At 38.0% G+C, this 17,280-nt stretch overlaps 1 protein-coding gene across 2 annotated transcripts in view; it reads left to right on the top strand.

Annotated features, from left to right (window-relative positions):
- The window catches only part of NUP35 (nucleoporin 35), a 32,499-nt gene extending 15,600 nt beyond the window's left edge, over nt 1–16,899 (top strand). For both annotated transcript variants that reach the window (XM_075529459.1, XM_075529463.1), the window contains exons 5-9: nt 6,679–6,820; nt 8,188–8,257; nt 10,176–10,304; nt 11,849–12,013; nt 16,738–16,899. In XM_075529459.1, the coding sequence (XP_075385574.1) occupies nt 6,679–6,820; nt 8,188–8,257; nt 10,176–10,304; nt 11,849–12,013; nt 16,738–16,815 (584 nt within the window). In that variant the 3' untranslated portion in view covers nt 16,816–16,899. The remainder of the gene's footprint in view (nt 1–6,678; nt 6,821–8,187; nt 8,258–10,175; nt 10,305–11,848; nt 12,014–16,737) is intronic.
- The last annotated feature ends 381 nt before the right edge of the window (nt 16,900–17,280 follow it).

Genomic DNA, 17,280 nt, shown 5'->3' with positions numbered 1-17,280 from the left:
TACTGCTTGAATGTCCTCTTTGCTGAAGTGGCTATTCATGTCTTTTGCCCATTTTTAAACTGGGTTGTCTGTGTTGGAAGAATCTTAAATTAAAATTTTATTTTTAATCGTTTTATTAGGGGCTCATACAACTCTTATCACAATCCATACATACATCCATTGTGTAAAGCACATTTGTACATTCATTGCCCTCATCATTCTCAAAACATCTCTCCACCTAAGCCCCTGGCAGCAGCTCCTCATTTTTTCCCCTTCCCTCCATGCTTCCCCCTCCCTCATGAACCCTTGATAATTTACAAATGATTATTTTGTCATATCTTGCACTGTCCAACATCTCCCTTCACCTACTTTTCTGTTGTCTGTCCCCCAGGGAGGAGGTCACATGGAGATCCTTGTAATTGGTTCCTCCTTTCAGCCTCCCCTCCCTCCATCCTCCTCACACCACTGGTCCTGAAGGGATCATCTGCCCTGGATTCCCCGTGTTTCCAGTTCCTATCTGTACTAGTGTGTACTTCCTCTGATCTACCCAGATTTGTAAGGTAGAATTGGGATCATGATAGCGGGGCGTGGAGGTGGGATGGGACATTTAGGAACTAGAGGAAAGTTGTATGTTTCATTGTTGCTACATCGCACCCTGACTGGCTCCTCTCCTATCTGAGACCCTTCTGTAAGGGGATGTCCAGTTGCCTACAAATGGGCTTTGGGTTTCCACTCCGCACTCCCCCCCCTCATTCACTATGATAGGATTTTTTTGTTCTGATGATGCCTGATACCTGATCCCTTTGATATCTCGTGATAGCACATGCTGGTGTGCTTTTTCCATGTGGGCTTTGTTGCTTTTAAATTAAATTTTTTTTTCTAACAAACAATCTTTAATATCCAGCCTTACTTTAGAAGCTGGTGAGAAGTCTGCTTCTCTAACATAGATTTTCACTTCCTTAGATCTTTACCCAAGTTCACTGCCATTGAGTCCATTGAGACTCTTAGGACGGAGAACTGCTCCTTTGGGTTTCCAGGACTCTTAATCAAATCTTTTCAGGAGCAGATAGCCTTATTGTGCATCCTTTGAACCATGGTGAGTATACCTGGTGTTCAAGCTGCCCAGTGTTTAACACATCACACACCGGGTGCCATTGTTCATGTTAGCGGTGCTCTGTTTACTGTGATTGGAATCATGAATCTTGAGCCTTTTAGATTCCTTTTCTTCAGAAACTAGATTCTTGATGTCTCGGGACAGAGTGGGAAAGTAGTAGTTAGTTACCTGGCTGCCTAGGATGATGAGAGGCAAAGGTTTAATCCTTATATTGAGCATTTAAAACTGGTTCTCCTTGATTCCAATCAGGAACCTTTGTCTCACCTTTCATAGTGCCTTTGGTCTCCCAAACCCAAAACTTTCTACAGTGACTGTCGTTAGGTGTTTTGGGAGGGAAAAGAGATGAACATAGGTTCAGTTGACTGTGCTTGGTTGCCTTTTGTCACGGCTGCTGTGTTTCTTGGAAAGGAGACAAGATAATACTGATAGGAACCTCTTTGTACCAAGTTTCCTTCACCGTATATCTGTTTTATATGTATCATTCTTTCTGACTCTTTTGGTTAGTGATCTGTTTTGAAATAATGGGATCTGTTCTTTACTTGGAGATATTTTTATAAAGGGTAATAATGTTTTTTGCCCTTTGTTCTAATCTGATTTTGTGAAGTGTTTGAATGGTGCATTCTCAAGGTAGACACATTGTAGTTCTAATTGATGTGATTTGGTAGGCACACGTTGTCACCTTATAAAGCTTAGCATGTGGTTGCCAGAGTCTGATTGAAAGGAAGTAAACGCTGTGGAGCAATTAAACATTAACAAGGTGGGGGCAATTATGCTAAAGTTATGTAAATAGTTTTAGATTATGTATAAGTAATTACATTTTTCAGAGTAGTTGACAGGGCAAAAATTAGATTACTTATTCATTTGAGACTTAATTTTGATTTGTTTTATTTTTAAAGGTCATGATGGCTGTCTTAATTTGAGCCTTCATTTAATTTCTTGCTTGAAGGTTATTACATGATGTAGCATAACTAAATTGTGTCTTCTGGTTTTTTTTTTAAATTGTGCCTTCTTAATGGCAATACAGAATATAAGGTTTAGATGACTTCAGATTTTAAAATAAAATGCCTTTTACTGTCAGTGGTGTGTTAAAGGCATGGCTTTTAAATTAAAACTTAAGTTTATTTAAGGATGGTGTTTATATAAGGATGTTGTTTTCAGACCTGCTAAGGGAGTAATTGGTAAGTTAGTTTAAAATATTCGTGAAAAAGTCATTTAAAAATATTTTCTACGTTTCAAAGTGGGTGTCACATTAAAATTACATAATACTGTAAAAATATTATAAAATATATAAATGTCAGATACTTCTATAAGACCTGAAGTGATCCCAAATCTATTTTATTCCACTCAGAGGCAACTGGATTTTTTTTTTTTAGGTGCATCTTCTGAAACGTATCACTATATTCTTCAATATCAGGCTTAGATTGCTGTTTATGATCGTGTGTATGTGTGTCTTCTGTAAAATGCAGATGGTAATTTCTTTCATAAATCACTTATATTTTCAAAGTACCTGGGATGTACTTTCTATATAGTATAAGTTTATGCTGCCTACCACCCTCTTACTTAATTTCCTTATTAAAATATTGGAAAAGTGAGGTTCAAGTATGCGCTGTAGTTCTGACAGTAATAATAGAAGTACGATGTGAACGGATTACAAGGCTCCTGCCTCCCCACTACTTGATAATCTTTACTAAGGCAAATGGTTCAGGACTGGCAGTGCTGGTCTTCTGTACAGTTCTGGTCTCTAACATATTTTTATGTCACCTTCACAAAGGCAAGATACTATATAATATTTTTTTCTGCCTATACATTGAAGTTTTAAAAAAAATCATTCTAAACCAGTAGCAGAGACACCAAGAACTAGAAGAAAATTATCTCTCCAATAATAACTTTTTTTTTGGTGGGGGTTCCTACATTTAGGGGACTGTTTAGGTTAGTTTTTTTGGTAATGGTTTTTTGAGAGCTATTAAAATAAAACATTGAAAATTATTTTCTAATCTATTTGTAATGTTTTAACAGTCACTGCATACAACTTTTTTTTATTATGAAAGCTTTTCTTTGTATGACTGAGGAAATCATTCCGTATTCATGAATAGGAAATTAAAGCACAGTAGGTAACTCTGTTTGCATTTCACTTTTGGATTTGAATAAATGGCTTTATTATTCATTTCCTAATAGACTTGGTTCCTATAATTCATCCTGTTAGTCAAGAATTTATTAAGCTTATAGGAAGCACTTGACACAAGATCAACATTTACCAAAATGTGTGTTTTTGTAGGATAAAAATTAAGCATAGGGAATTTTGAGTTAAATGAAGTTATAAATATTTTGTTATTGAATAACATCTGAGTATTGTTAATATGCCAATGTGTATTGTAAAATCTCCCATAAAGACAAGTGGAAGCATTTTTATGTGTCCCTCCCCTTCATTTTGTCCAGAATTAGATATCTGACAAACTAATTTGGGGAATTTGACTGTAAACACTTAGAAATGACAGCGCAAATTTTTGATTCAATAGGGAAATTAAGGACAAATGGCAAAGTAGCATACAGTTAGAATGTGCTGAGCAGAGAGCTTCCAGAAATCAATAAAAAGGAACATGGATTATGTAGGTCTTGTTAGAAGGTACTTCTCAAATTTCTCAGTTTCATGATTCCTTCATTTGGGGGACCAGCCTCCACACCTGAATGGGTCCTGGGGGTGGCTGTGTAATTGGAGGGTAAAGGAACAGCAGACAAGGCATGCAAGGGCTTACTTCTTCCATGGTGACCAGAACGAGATTGAGGAAGTAATGTATTGTCTCACAACCTTCCATAATCTCGGGCATGCAAACCACGTTGCACACATACCAAACAGGAAGGGGTTATATCAGAGGCATACACTTAACAGAAGGGGCACTAGCTAGGGGTGTACATGCAATAGGAAGAGGAGGTACTAGAACCATACGTGTGACAGGAAGGCCTATAAGTAACAAGATGGGTAGGTTCTAGAGTTAAGATGGTGGCTTAAGCCTGCGCCTCTCTGAGCTGGCTTTACCTTAAGTGTCCCGGAGCTCTTCCGCAGGGGAACAATTGATCCTTCTCAGAAGGGAGTGGGTCCTACTTAGGTTGAGGTGGATAATAGGGTCTGATTGCTCTCATGGCAGACAACCTTCAGGCAGATAGCCTTCCAGCAGTTAACCTTCAAGCATATGTATAGCAACCATGTATTTGCAAGCAGCACCTTAAAAATGGTGCTATTATGGGGGACATTGTGGGGAACCGCTTTACTTCGGAGAATGTAACGGCTGCATCTCCACTCTGCAAACGTGAGGGCCTCCTTCCACGAGAATCCGGGCCTCCTGAGCCGAGAGAAGTTGTCTGCATGCACTCTCTTCCCAGCTCGTAGTTTTCCACACCTAAAGTGTTGACAATTGAAGACCAGAGAATATTTTGTTTATGTGGATTACAGCTATTTACTGCTTTAGAATTTACAACAGAAAATTTAAAAATATTGAATACAATGAATGAAAATAAAACCTTTTGGAAAAATAACTTTTCTAAAAGAAAACATTGTGTGTGTGAGAGAGAAGAGTGACGTTATTTCATGATTTTCAAATATTAAATTTGGCTTAATAAAATATAGCTCAAATCATATATCTGCTTTGCATCCGATTTGAATTCTGAAACCTGTCAAATAGCCCATGGGAAAGTCTACTGCACACACATGAGAGGATGCAAGTGAAAAAGCAAATGAGCCTTACATTATCAAGAAAATAGTTTTGACCCTTGAAGGAGGTCTTAAGGATCTAGGAGTTTCTGGACTGTACTTGTTCAATCACTACTGTTAACAAATTTGTTAACACTATGCAAAAGCTCATGCTTGGGACTCAGATTTCCTAGCTTGGAATGGTAACATTTCTTTTGGATGCTATTATCCTTGCTGTTTCTTAATTTTTTCAATGGAACCACTATTAAGACCTACTTTATAGGGTTGTTAGTATTAAGTACAATTACACGCATAAGGAATAAGAACTTAAAACGCCAGCTTTCATTATCATTTCACAATTTTAAGTCCTGCTGTGTCACTCTTACTCAGAAATTGTTAATTGAGGGTGAAAACCAAAATGGTCACAATGGTTTACTAAGCCCTTTCTTCATCCTCTGAAATTCTGTTACCTTTCTATGATAACATAACATCTCTCGTTTCTTACTTGCTCACACCTCAATTCTTCCATCCTTTGTGCAAACTGTTCCCTTGGCTACGTACTATCTGCCATATAACTTAACCAGCAAGTACAATGGAGCTTCAAAAAGCCCATAAAATATTAAATTAAAAAATATGGACAGTCTCTTCTACGCGCTTTCTTAGGCCTTTGTATCTACTGTTTTCTCTGCCTAATATGCACTTATGCAGAAATTAGAATATTTTGCCCCAGCCAACTTTAGGTTTTTGCTCTAGTGGCACCTCACTGTAAACTTTGCTGTATCTATTTTTCATTCATTTACACCCCTGTACACCCATGTATAAAGAGTTCAAGCGACACTGTTGCTAAGTGCTTGGTTAAGAATCAAAGGTCAGTGGTTCAAACCCATCATGCTCAGTGGAAGAAAGATGTGGCAGTCTGTCTGTAAAGATGGCAGCTCTGGAAACCCAGAGTTGGAGCAGTGCTCTAGAGTTGGTATGGATTGGAAAGGACTCCATTTATTGACCGTGTCCTTATCCCTCATCTATGCTTCTTATTTTTCTCTAAAGCATTTTTGGGTTCAAACCTAAGAACATTGTGAGGATGGTGTAGGACCCTAGCTGGTGTTTTGTTCTGTTGGACTAGGGATGCTGTCAGCTACAAGAGAGAATCAACTCTGACCTGTTGACAATGTAGCCTCTTTTCCCCCTTTTTAAAACATACTAAGTAACTATTTGACTCTCTTCCATGAGGGATGGGAATAATTAGAAAATATATATTTTTTATTATTTTAGTCTAGTTTGTTCAATATTATATCCACAATACCTGGAATAGACAGTTGCTTCCTATTTAATTGAGAATTATTGTTACAAAGGTGAAGTAAAAAGTAGTCTCACTTCAAAGAACAGGAGCAGACATTTTAGATTGAAATGACCTGAGTGAAGGAAGACTGGAACTATGGGTTAGGGACTCAGGACGATCCTGTTTCGAGGACGCTGGAAAAAGAAGTTTGGAACCTAACTATGCTGTCGGGCATTTTGAGTGGTGATTTAATGTTTACTGGGCAGAGGGGCTCTGGTGAGAGTGGAGTGGTAGGCTCGGAAGATGAATACAGTAGGGATCTCTGAGGTTGACTTGAGTTTGTTCTGGTATAAGCTTAACCAGAAATGGGTATTTAGTACATTTATGATAAATAATAAAGTAGCAGGTGTTTCAAAAACTATAAACTATGTCACTCATTAATGACTTCCTCTCAGACTGTGTGCTAGTGTGAAATTGTTATTTTATCAGTTATGTACTTTGCATTGTGTAATTGCCAAGCCTCACATACTTTTTCCCACTTAGAGTTAATGAGCTGTGCGAGTTAAAATAAACCACCAGGGTGCTTATATTGGTGACTAACCTACAAATATACGACTACAGGTCAAGCTATGTTTAGTCCAGCGAATATTGGTCAGCCACGAAAGACTACATTATCTCCTGCCCAGCTGGATCCTTTTTATACTCAAGGAGATTCCTTGACATCAGAAGATCACCTTGATGACACGTGGGTGACTGTGTTTGGGTAAGATTTTTGTTATTTACCCTTTTCAGAATTTACCGAGCATACAGAAAGATTGTAGGTGTGATTCCACTTTTGTAAAACGCAGGCTCATTGCATTTTCTGTTCTAAAGAAAGCTCACATTCAGCTCTGTTATTTCCCGTATATACTCGAGTATAAGCCGATCCGAAAATTTCAAACTAAATTATTTTGAAAATTTTAATTTGAAAAGATTTCAAAGTATTTTAGTTTGAAATTTTGGGGTCAGCTTATACTCGAGTATATATGGTATGCCAATTATGTTGGCTTCTTAATTTTTCTTTTGTTTTAAAAAGAGTTTTATTAGGGACTCATACAACTCTTATCACAATCCATACATACATTAATTGTGTAAAGCACATTTGTACATTCATTGCCCTCGTCATTCTCAAAACATTTGCTCTCCACTTAAGCCCCTGGCATCAGGTCCTCATTGTTCCCCCCTCTGTCCTTTTTCTTTCTTGTTTAGATCATTTTACCCACTTATGAAATGACAGTGTTTAAATTTGGATGTCCACCTCCACATATGTTTCTTTTTCAGCTGTAGTAATCATTGCTCAAGTGATCAGATAAGTTACTTTGAAGTATTTCTGCTAGTACCTTCATTTAAAAATCTTACTTCTTATATTTACATTTTGGTACTTTATGTTTTAGGAGTACTCTAGTGGTGTAGTGGGTTTTGAACTGGACTGTTAATCACAAAGGCATGAGTTGAAAACCACCAGCCACTCAGTGGAAGAAAGATACGACTTTATACTCACATAAAGATTTATAGTCTCAGAAACCTGCAGGGGCAATTGTATTTTGCCCTGTAGAATATGTGTTTAATGCATTATATTGCAATAAAATGATACTGAGTATAAAGACATGTTTATAACTGAAGGTTTTTGTCTTTTAATAAACATAGCATAATAATTTAAGATAACATTCTCTCTCACACACACTTATACACCACCTACACACAGATGCACAACTGTCTAGCTTATATATAAAATGGAATCATCATAACTTTTCTAAGAGCTGTAAAAAGATATTGAACTTTTTAAGATTTCAGAGGTGGAGCCTGGAGATGGAGAATAGCTGAATAAGAACTGATTTTCAGGCGCTTGCTTTTGGGCGCGTGACCCGGCAGCAGTGTTAGCTGGCTTAGAGGAGGCAGAATGGACAGGTAGCATCACCATTAATGTTCAGCACATTTGAGGACAGTTTATCTTTAAACGCTTGTAAATGTGCTAATTTGCATTTTAAAAATTGTTTTATTAGGGGCTCATACAACTCTTACCACAATCCATATATACGTCAATTGTGTAGAGCGTTTTTGTACGACTATTTAAACAACTCTTGTTTACAGGTTTCCTCAAGCGTCTGCTTCCTACATACTATTGCAATTTGCACAATACGGGAATATATTAAAACATGTGGTAAGTACGGTTTCATTTTTATTCTGTGTAAGAATTAGAATGAGGTAAAGATAAGCTGTGGATTAGGGTAATTTTACTTCTTAATGCTTGTCTTTTTAATGTAAGAGTTAATGTTCTTTCTTTTTATGTGCTGATAGAATGTTTTCCTTGGGAGGCTGCAAGTCGAAGCACAAGATAAGCAAGAGACTGCATTTCAGTCTCACTGCTTTTTCTGAAGTAGTTTAGTTTCACAATAAAAGGTAGATTATGCCAAATATTACATTACTGTTTTCTAGATGGCGCTTGTTTTATTGAGGAGATAGGGTAAGTTTCTTAGGCTACAGAGGCTTTAAAAATTTTTTTTAACTTATAGAAGACTTAAAAAATTAACTTGCCCTGCACAATAACTCACAAATAATAAACTTTTTTCTGTTAATAGATACTTGTTTACTTAACGCTTATACAAAATCATATTGATGAATATAGTTTTTTAAAAAAAATCACAGCAGGAGCTGACATATTTTGATAAGACTCTATTTTTTTTAAACGTTTTATTAGGGGCTCATACAACTCTTATCACAGTCCATACATATACATACATCAATTGTATAAAGCACATCTGTACATTCTTTGCCCTAATCATTTTCTTTTCTTTCTTTCTTTTCCCTTTTCTTTTTTTACATTTTATTAGGGACTCATACAACTCTTATCACAATCCATACATATACATACATCAATTGTATAAAGCACATCCATACATTCCCCGCCCCAATCATTTTCAAAGCATTTGCTCTCCACTTAAGCCCTTTGCATCAGGTCCTCTTTTTTTCCCCCCTCCCTCCCCGCTTTCCCCTCCCTCATGTGCCCTTTGTAATTTATACATCATTATTTTGTCATATCTTGCTCTATCCGGAGTCTCCCTTCCCCCCCTTCTCTGTCGTCCCTCTCCCAGGGAGGAGATCACAAGTGGATCCCTGTGATCAGTTCCCCCTTTCCAACCCACTCACCCTATGCTCTCCCAGCATCGCCCCTCACACCCTTGGTCCTGAAGGTATCGTCCACCCTGGATTCCCTGTGCCTCCAGCCCTCATATGTACCAGTGTACAACCTCTGCCCTATCCAGCCCTGCAAGGTAGAATTCGGATCATGGTAGTTGGGGGGAGGAAGCATCCAGGATTTGGGGGAAAGCTGTGCTCTTCGTCGGTACTACCTTGCACCTTGACTGACCCATCTCCTCTCCTAAGCCCCTCTATGAGGGGATCTCCATTGGCCGACTCTTGGGCCTTGGGTCTCCACCCTGCACTTCCCCCTTCATTCAATGTGGTATATATATAAACACACATACACACACACACACACACACACACACACACACATATATATATATATATATATACACACACACATACACACACACATTTTTTTTTTTTTTTTGCATGATGCCTTATACCTGGTCCCTTTGACACCTCGTGATCGCACTGGCTGGTGTGCTTCTTCCATGTGGGCTTTTTTGCTTCTGAGCTAGATGGCCGCTTGTTCACCTTCAAGCCTTTAAGACCCCAGACACTATCTCTTTTGATAGCCGGGCACCATCAGCTTTCTTCGCCACATTTGCTTATGCAGCCATTTGTCTTCAGTGATCCTATCATGGAGGTGTGCAGTCAATGATATGATGATTTTTTGTTCTTTGATGCCTGCTAACTGATCCCTTTGGGATCACTCGACTCTATTGTCTTTTAATATTTTCCATATTTTGTATTCTAGTGGAATGATAGTTAGAAAGGGATTATTGAAATGTTTTACATAGGAATGTTGTTGGCTCCTTATTCAGTTTTTTGTAGGATTCCAAATAAAAAGCAGATTTATAGTCATCTACTTAAGTTTTATGATGGGAATTCATGATGTTCAAATTTTATATATTTATGTATATTCTTTACAGATGTCTAATACAGGAAATTGGATGCATATTCGTTATCAATCTAAACTGCAAGCTCGAAAAGCCCTAAGTAAAGATGGGAGGATTTTTGGGGAGTCCATCATGATCGGGGTAAAACCGTGTATAGATAAAGTAAGTTATTGCTGACAGAAAGGGAGCGGCTTAATTTGAACTTGGCAGGCAACTGTGTTTCAGCTCCATAGTAATGGTGTCATGTCACAAGATTGTACAAGTAATTAAAGTATTTTTGCCTAGTGTCTTTCTTCATTTCCCATTCATTTTGAAGCTTTTGTGTTTTAATAACCCTTTATATGAGCTTATGTGCACAAATTGAAGCATTCTTCTTTAAGGCATGGAACCTTTTATTTTTATCATTTATCTTCACGTGATACTCAGTGTATTAAGGATAAAACCAAACCTGTTATTATCGAGTCGATTCCTAGCCATAGGGACACTATAGCACCAAGTCGAACTGCTACTTAGGATTTCTGACATCACAGAGTGATGGGTTTAAACTGCTTTCCTTGCTGCCCAATACTTATTACACAACACCAAACCAAAAGTCAAACTGACCGCCATGGAGTTGTTGTTGACTCTTGTCTGCCCTGTAGGTGCTGGATAATCTAATATACAGTAGAAGTTCACATGCTTTTAAATTATACATATCAAAAGTATTGACATTAATAGTTTTGTCACTTTGCTTCACTGGGCTTTCTTTTTGATGGTACAATGTGTTAATGTTTATAGTATGCTTGTTGTTAATCATAAGCCCAAGATCAGTAATCACAGGACTTAACAATTTAGAGTCAATCCAGTCCAACCTCTTTGACAGATAAATGGACAGAGTCTAGGGGTGAGGTCCAGTCTGCATTCTCGCCACTTCTGTTCTTTGAACACTGTAAAGATAGATCAAAATGGCTGAGACATTGGTTATTTTCATTTTAACATTATTTTGTGTGTATATCTCATGGAAAGTAGTAAATCATATTTAAACATTTGTCTGTGGCTTGTAAGAGCATCATGAACAGTCGTAGAACAACTTTGTATGAATTTCTACATACTAGGTATTGTTTTGTGCTAGCATGCCCGTTAATAAATAAAGATGATGTGGTACCTGTTTTGTAATTTATTATTTTATCTGTGTAATTGTGTAATGTGCTGAAAAAGATGTTTGCAGAGGCAGGGCTCTTGTATTTGGGCTGCAGTTTTACATGGTCAATAGTTCAAAAGCAACAGCAGCTTCCCAGGAGAAAGACAGCTTTCTACTCCCTTAAACGGTTACTCTCAGCAAACCTACATGGGGTTGCTATGCGTCAGCATTGACTCAATGGCAGTGAGTTTGGCTTGATTTTGGGTACTAAGTCGCATCAGACTCAAATGTTGATCTCTTCCCCAATACTATTTTCTTTACTTCTTGTCCATAAATATTTGTAAATTGACCCCTTTGTAGGCCAATAATTGTGTTTAGGAAATTCGAGGTTATTGATGCATGATCACTGAGTGTTAGATCTGAAATGCTAGCTACCAAAGATCTTTTTTAAGCATAAAATTACTTGGAAGGTTAATTATATCAAGTGTGCCTCTTTTAATTACATTTCATTGTAACTGGGATATAGTATTGGGTCATATGTAATATGCTTATAAACAGAGGGGTTATTTAATCTTTGTTTTTCCAGAGTGTAATGGAAAACAGTGAAAGATGTGCTTTATCATCTTCATCTCTAGCCTTTACACCACCAATCAAAACCTTAGGTACCCCAACGCAAGCTGGAAGTACTCCTAGGATTTCGACCATGAGACCTCTTGCTACAGCGTATAAAGCTTCTACTAGTGACTATCAGGTATCTTTAAGCACTGAATTTAAAAAATGAAAGTACTTTAATGACTAAAGTCTATATAACATGTTGCACTCTTTTTCATTGATAAATATGCCATTAAAGATTTCCTTTTGAATTTATTGTGTTAATAAAACCTTTTAACTCTACAATCTTGAATTTCCTATTTTAAAATTCAAATTTGGCCAATTTGGATATTTTTATATTTGTTAATATAAATTAAACTTATTTTTGCTGAAAATGCACGCAACAAAATATATCAATTCAATAGTTTTTACAGGTATAATTTAGTGATACTGTTTACATTCATCAAGTTGTGTAACCATTCTTACCCTTCTTTTCTGAGCTGTTCCTCCTTCATTAGTTTCACTCACTGCACCTGAGTTTTCCTATCTAAGCTTTTGAGTTGTTGTCAGTGATTCCACCAGGCAGTTCTTAATGATGCTCAAGGCGCACTTGCTTTCACTGGTGAAACTGAACTACTATTCAGCTTTCAGATGATGTTAGAGGATATTATTGGTTTACGGTTTGAAAATTATCTCAGGGGCAATTGTATCTAACCTCCATTCAGGAATGTTTAGAGTTCATGATAATTTGACATTTAGCTTTGTAATTTCTGTGAATTTTGATGAAATGCTTAGTAGTGGTACCTAGGCACCATCCCTTTCTTCTGGTCCCATGGCAAAGGAGGCAGTGTTTTATGGAGCCAACACAACCCTATCCTCTTCATATCATTACTTTACTTCTTCTGTTAAGACAGGCGGGTAGAAGTCATTCATTCTGCCTTGAATGGCTTCTTGGAAGCTTTAAACATTCCAGGCATTACCCAAGGGACTGCAGGTAGAATAGAAGCATTAAGCATGGATTAGGCTAACTAACTGTGATGCCTCTAAAATCCTCACTCTGAACTTGTCAAGGATCTGAAGCCATGAATTCATTTCTTGTACATAAGTAATGAATGTGTGTGTGTACGTGTGCTTGCATGTGTACATGTTCTTGATCATTATAAATACAAAGGGACTTCAAAAAATTCATGGAAAATTGGAACTTTTCCATGAAGATCTTGAAGCCTATATATATATATATATATATTAGACAACTTTTTAACCAGTGCATAATTATGAAAATGAGCTGTGTAACCATATCCTTAATCTGATTTTTCTATCACCATTAACCTCCTTTCACAGGCCTAACCATTAATAAACTTTGGTCTCTAGATATTTGCCTTTCCTTGTCTTTGTATTAGTGCAGTCTACTACCTAGTCCTTTTGTGATTGTCTGATTTTGCTCAGCAGAATTTTTTCAAACTAAGTCCTTAATGTAGCATGTTTCACGACTTTCCTTTCTCTTAACAGCTGAGGGGTATCCACTGTATGTATGAACTGTATTTCCTTTATTCATGTTTCTGTCGACGGGCAGTTAGATGGTTTCTAATGTGAATGGCGCCACAGTGAACATTGGTGTACAAGTTGAGCCTCTGCTTCTAACGTATTTCCATACATATCTAAGAGTAGAATTATTGGGCCATCTATGGTATCATACTATTTGATTGCTTAATTCACAGATGAAAATTCTAGTTTTATTGATTGATTTCTTTTTTACTGTAGGTATGTATTGACAAAAGTTTCCCTCTGAGTACTGCTTTCTCTCATCCCTTAAGTTTTGGAATAGTGTGCATTAATTTCCATTGACTCGAGAAAATTGTGAATTTACATTGATAATTCATTTATGTGGTTACTTTCCTTATAGGGGACCTGTGTTACACAGGTTGGTAATTCAAATTCACCAGCTGCCCCATAGACCATGACAAGGTTAGCTGCTCCCATAAAGATGTAGTCTTGGAAACCCTATTTAAGTTAGTGTCACCTTCTTACTGTTTTCCTATCTGGGATAGCTCCTTCTACCTTCCTGGATTAATTAGGAATTGAAAATTGAGATGTTGTTTTGTAAGCCTCAGTCTGTCTTAAAATACACAAGCGAACATGCTGTTGCAGCAGCCTCCACCACTCAGGACGATAATGTATCCGCTTGTTTCTGCAGTCATGCTCATTTAGTTGAAGACCTGTCTGTGAGCCACTTTGGGGCCTGAATATTGCTCCTGCTTCTGCCCAAGATTTCCTTCTCTGCTTTGAGGGGTTGTTTATATTTGAGTTGGCATTTAGGGGGAACTTACTTACATTTCAGAAGACGGAGGCACTTCAGGAGATTTGTCTTATTGGCTTTAGGACCTTTGTGGCCTGTGTTAGTCTGGGTACTTTAGAGAAACAAATCCACAGAAACTAATGTATAAGAGAGAGTTTTATATAAAGGTTAAGTGCACCTCAAGAAAACATCCCAACCCAGTGCTACCCAAGCACACAAGTCCAGCATTAGCCCATCTGACACTAATCCACAGAGTCCTCCTCCAGCTCACAAAACACATGTAAAGATGCCAACTGCAGGAGGAAAGCTGAACCAGTGAATGTGTAAGCATCTCAGTGCTGGCAGGGCTCTCCACACAGCTCCAGCTCCCAGGGCTGCATTGGGGTAGGTCCATGCAGCTTCTTGGGGATGTCTTGCAGGAAGTCAGCCTTCCAAGCTGAAGCAGGGAACTGGCTACTGCAGCTGTACCCTGGTCCGACCATCACAAAGCACGAGACGAGAACTAGAAAGGCGAGGCTCACAGAGCCATTTATCTCTCCGCCCTTCACTTAATTCCACATGTGTTCATCGCCTAGTTTGGCACAATAAACTGCCTCATGGTCCCTTTGATGGTTTAGGAAAGAGTGCCTATTTACTTAGGGGACCGATTTTCTGTGTCCACTGTATGGAACCTTCTTTAGGACATCCTATCAATTCAGCAGAAGGTTGGGGGAGATGGTCACAATTTTGAACTGACCCTCAAGAAAACTTGGTTGGTATCAAGCCCTCACCATAGTATATTGACTGTGGGTATGGCCTCCACTTAGGATCTGTAGTTTGTGCCACAAAGCAGTAGCGGTTCATCCTAAGTGCTTAATGTAACACTGAGCAGGTGGACCCAGACCTATCACCAGGGAGTTCTGTCCTGTTGATTTCAGAGGCATGAACTATAGGGCGAGTATACAGGGAGGCAGGCAGAGTGCTGATTATGGGGACAGGGTCCACTGAATGGGCTGTTTGCAGTTCTCAGTAGGCTGGCAACCGATAGTATCTGGGTGGCAGTGTTGCTGGCACACTTCAAATAGACCCCGAGAGGTCTGCCTGTTGATTTAAACCAAAAGTTTGCGGTCTTCTCTGAATACTTAGGAGCTGTGGTGGCTAGGGAAATATACTCTTGTTCTGGGCTTTTTACCCCAGTTCACAACACGTGGCAGCTCTTGTAACTGGAGGATACAGGGTTGGTTATAGAAGTGATTTATCTACTGTGTACAACTCAGTGATTTGTGGATTCTAACGTGTCTTCTTTCCCCACTGCTTGGTACCATTCCCAGTTCAGGCCCCCCCCCCCCCCCCATTTGAGTCTTTCAAAGCTGAGTACCATTTCCTTTTATTTGTTGTTGTGTTTGTGGGGTATTGTCAGAATGATAGGTTTATGCCACTACCTTACCAGAATTGGAAAGTTTCTTGAAGTAAAAAAATGAGTCTTGGGGGGAAGGGAGGGGAAAATGAGGATCTGATACCAGGAGCTCAAGTGGAAAGCAGATGTTTTGAGAATGATGATGGCAACAAATGTGCAAATGTGGTATGTATGTATGAATGTATGGATTGTGATGAGAGTTGTATGAGCCCCTAATAAAATGATTTAAAAAAATAAAGCATTTGATCAAGTGATAAAAAGTTTGTCTTAGGAACATTTCTAGCACAAGGGTATAGAACCCTATAAGTGCCTGATTAAATCCGATGCTATCACAAATGAAGAACTTCAGCTTTGATTATCAAAAGAACACTTGGACTGGCTCCTATTATTCGAAGAGGAAAATTCTTTTTTTCTTGGTTTTTCTTCTTTTTTTAAAAAAATCATTTTATTGGGGGCTCATATAATACATACATACATACATACATACATACACACACACACATACATACATACGTCAAGCACATTTGTACATTTGTGACCATAATTTTTTCTTTTTCTTTTTTTAACATTTTATTAGGGACTCATACAACTCTTATCATAATCCAAACATATACATACATCAATTGTATAAAGCACATCTGTACATTCTTTGCCCTAATCATTTTCAAAGAATTTGCTCTCCACTTAAGCCCTTGGCATCAAGTCCTCTTTTTTCCCCTCCCTCCCCGCTCCCCTAGGAAAATTCTTATTTCCAAAAAATTGTGAGGGTTCTTGAATATATTTTGGGCCCCTACTTATCTAGTAGTTCTGAACTTGCCTCACTGTACGCTCAGGAAATAAACACCTGTGCCTTAGTAGGACACTTGGTGGCACTTTTTTGATTTCTCCTAGATTTTAGAGATCTTTCTAGAGCTGTTACTGTCCTGCTGTTTTGAAGCCCTCTTCTCTGACAGCTTTTGTGTTCTTGTTTTTCTCATTTAAGGAGAAAGTATAATTTGTCTTGCCAAAAGAAAAAGATGTTGTCATTTTAGACAATTGGGTGATTCTAAAACCACATTTTAAGATTTTGAATATATAGTTCAATGATATAAGTGCATTTTTTTAGTTTAGATCATTTATGTTAGCTCTTGATTAATTATGGTATGATGTAATCATAATCTAACAATTTTTTGGTATGTCTGTTTTTAAATAGGTTGTTTCTGACAGACAAACGCCCAAAAAAGATGAAAGTCTTGTATCCAAAGCAATGGAGTATATGTTCGGCTGGTAGTACAATGAAAGCCAAGCTCAACTCTACAAGACGAAGGCTGCTCCAGGCTACACTAAAGCAGCCACATACTGCCAGTTCCTCTCGGTTAGTTATATAACCACTCTGGGCAATGTTGGGATGGGATCTCATACTTGTTTTAGAAGCTAAGGGAACAGCATATCTGTAGCTGGCACTTTAAAAGATGCTTGAGATATGTTTTTAAGAAACTAAAGATCTCTGTAAATACGATGTTGTGCTTTCTGTGATAGTGCATGAGTAAGCACAGCAAGTCAGCATTGATTACTGTATATTATAAGATTGCATCTTTCATGAGGCTTCTTGGTCTCCTTGAGAACTGGGGATGAATTTGATGAAGTGGAACTGCACAGCTGCTCCTACCAGGACACAACATTGTAATTAGCAGTTTGAATTATGAACTTTTAATAGCATTTAATATTTGCATTATCTGTGCTTATATGTGTCCTT

The sequence above is a fragment of the Tenrec ecaudatus genome, chromosome 13 (genome assembly GCF_050624435.1).
Source record: "Tenrec ecaudatus isolate mTenEca1 chromosome 13, mTenEca1.hap1, whole genome shotgun sequence".
NCBI lineage: Eukaryota > Metazoa > Chordata > Mammalia > Afrosoricida > Tenrecidae > Tenrec > Tenrec ecaudatus.
The sequence above is the reverse complement of the archived record's forward strand: the minus strand, read 5'-3'. Positions and strand labels throughout refer to the sequence as shown.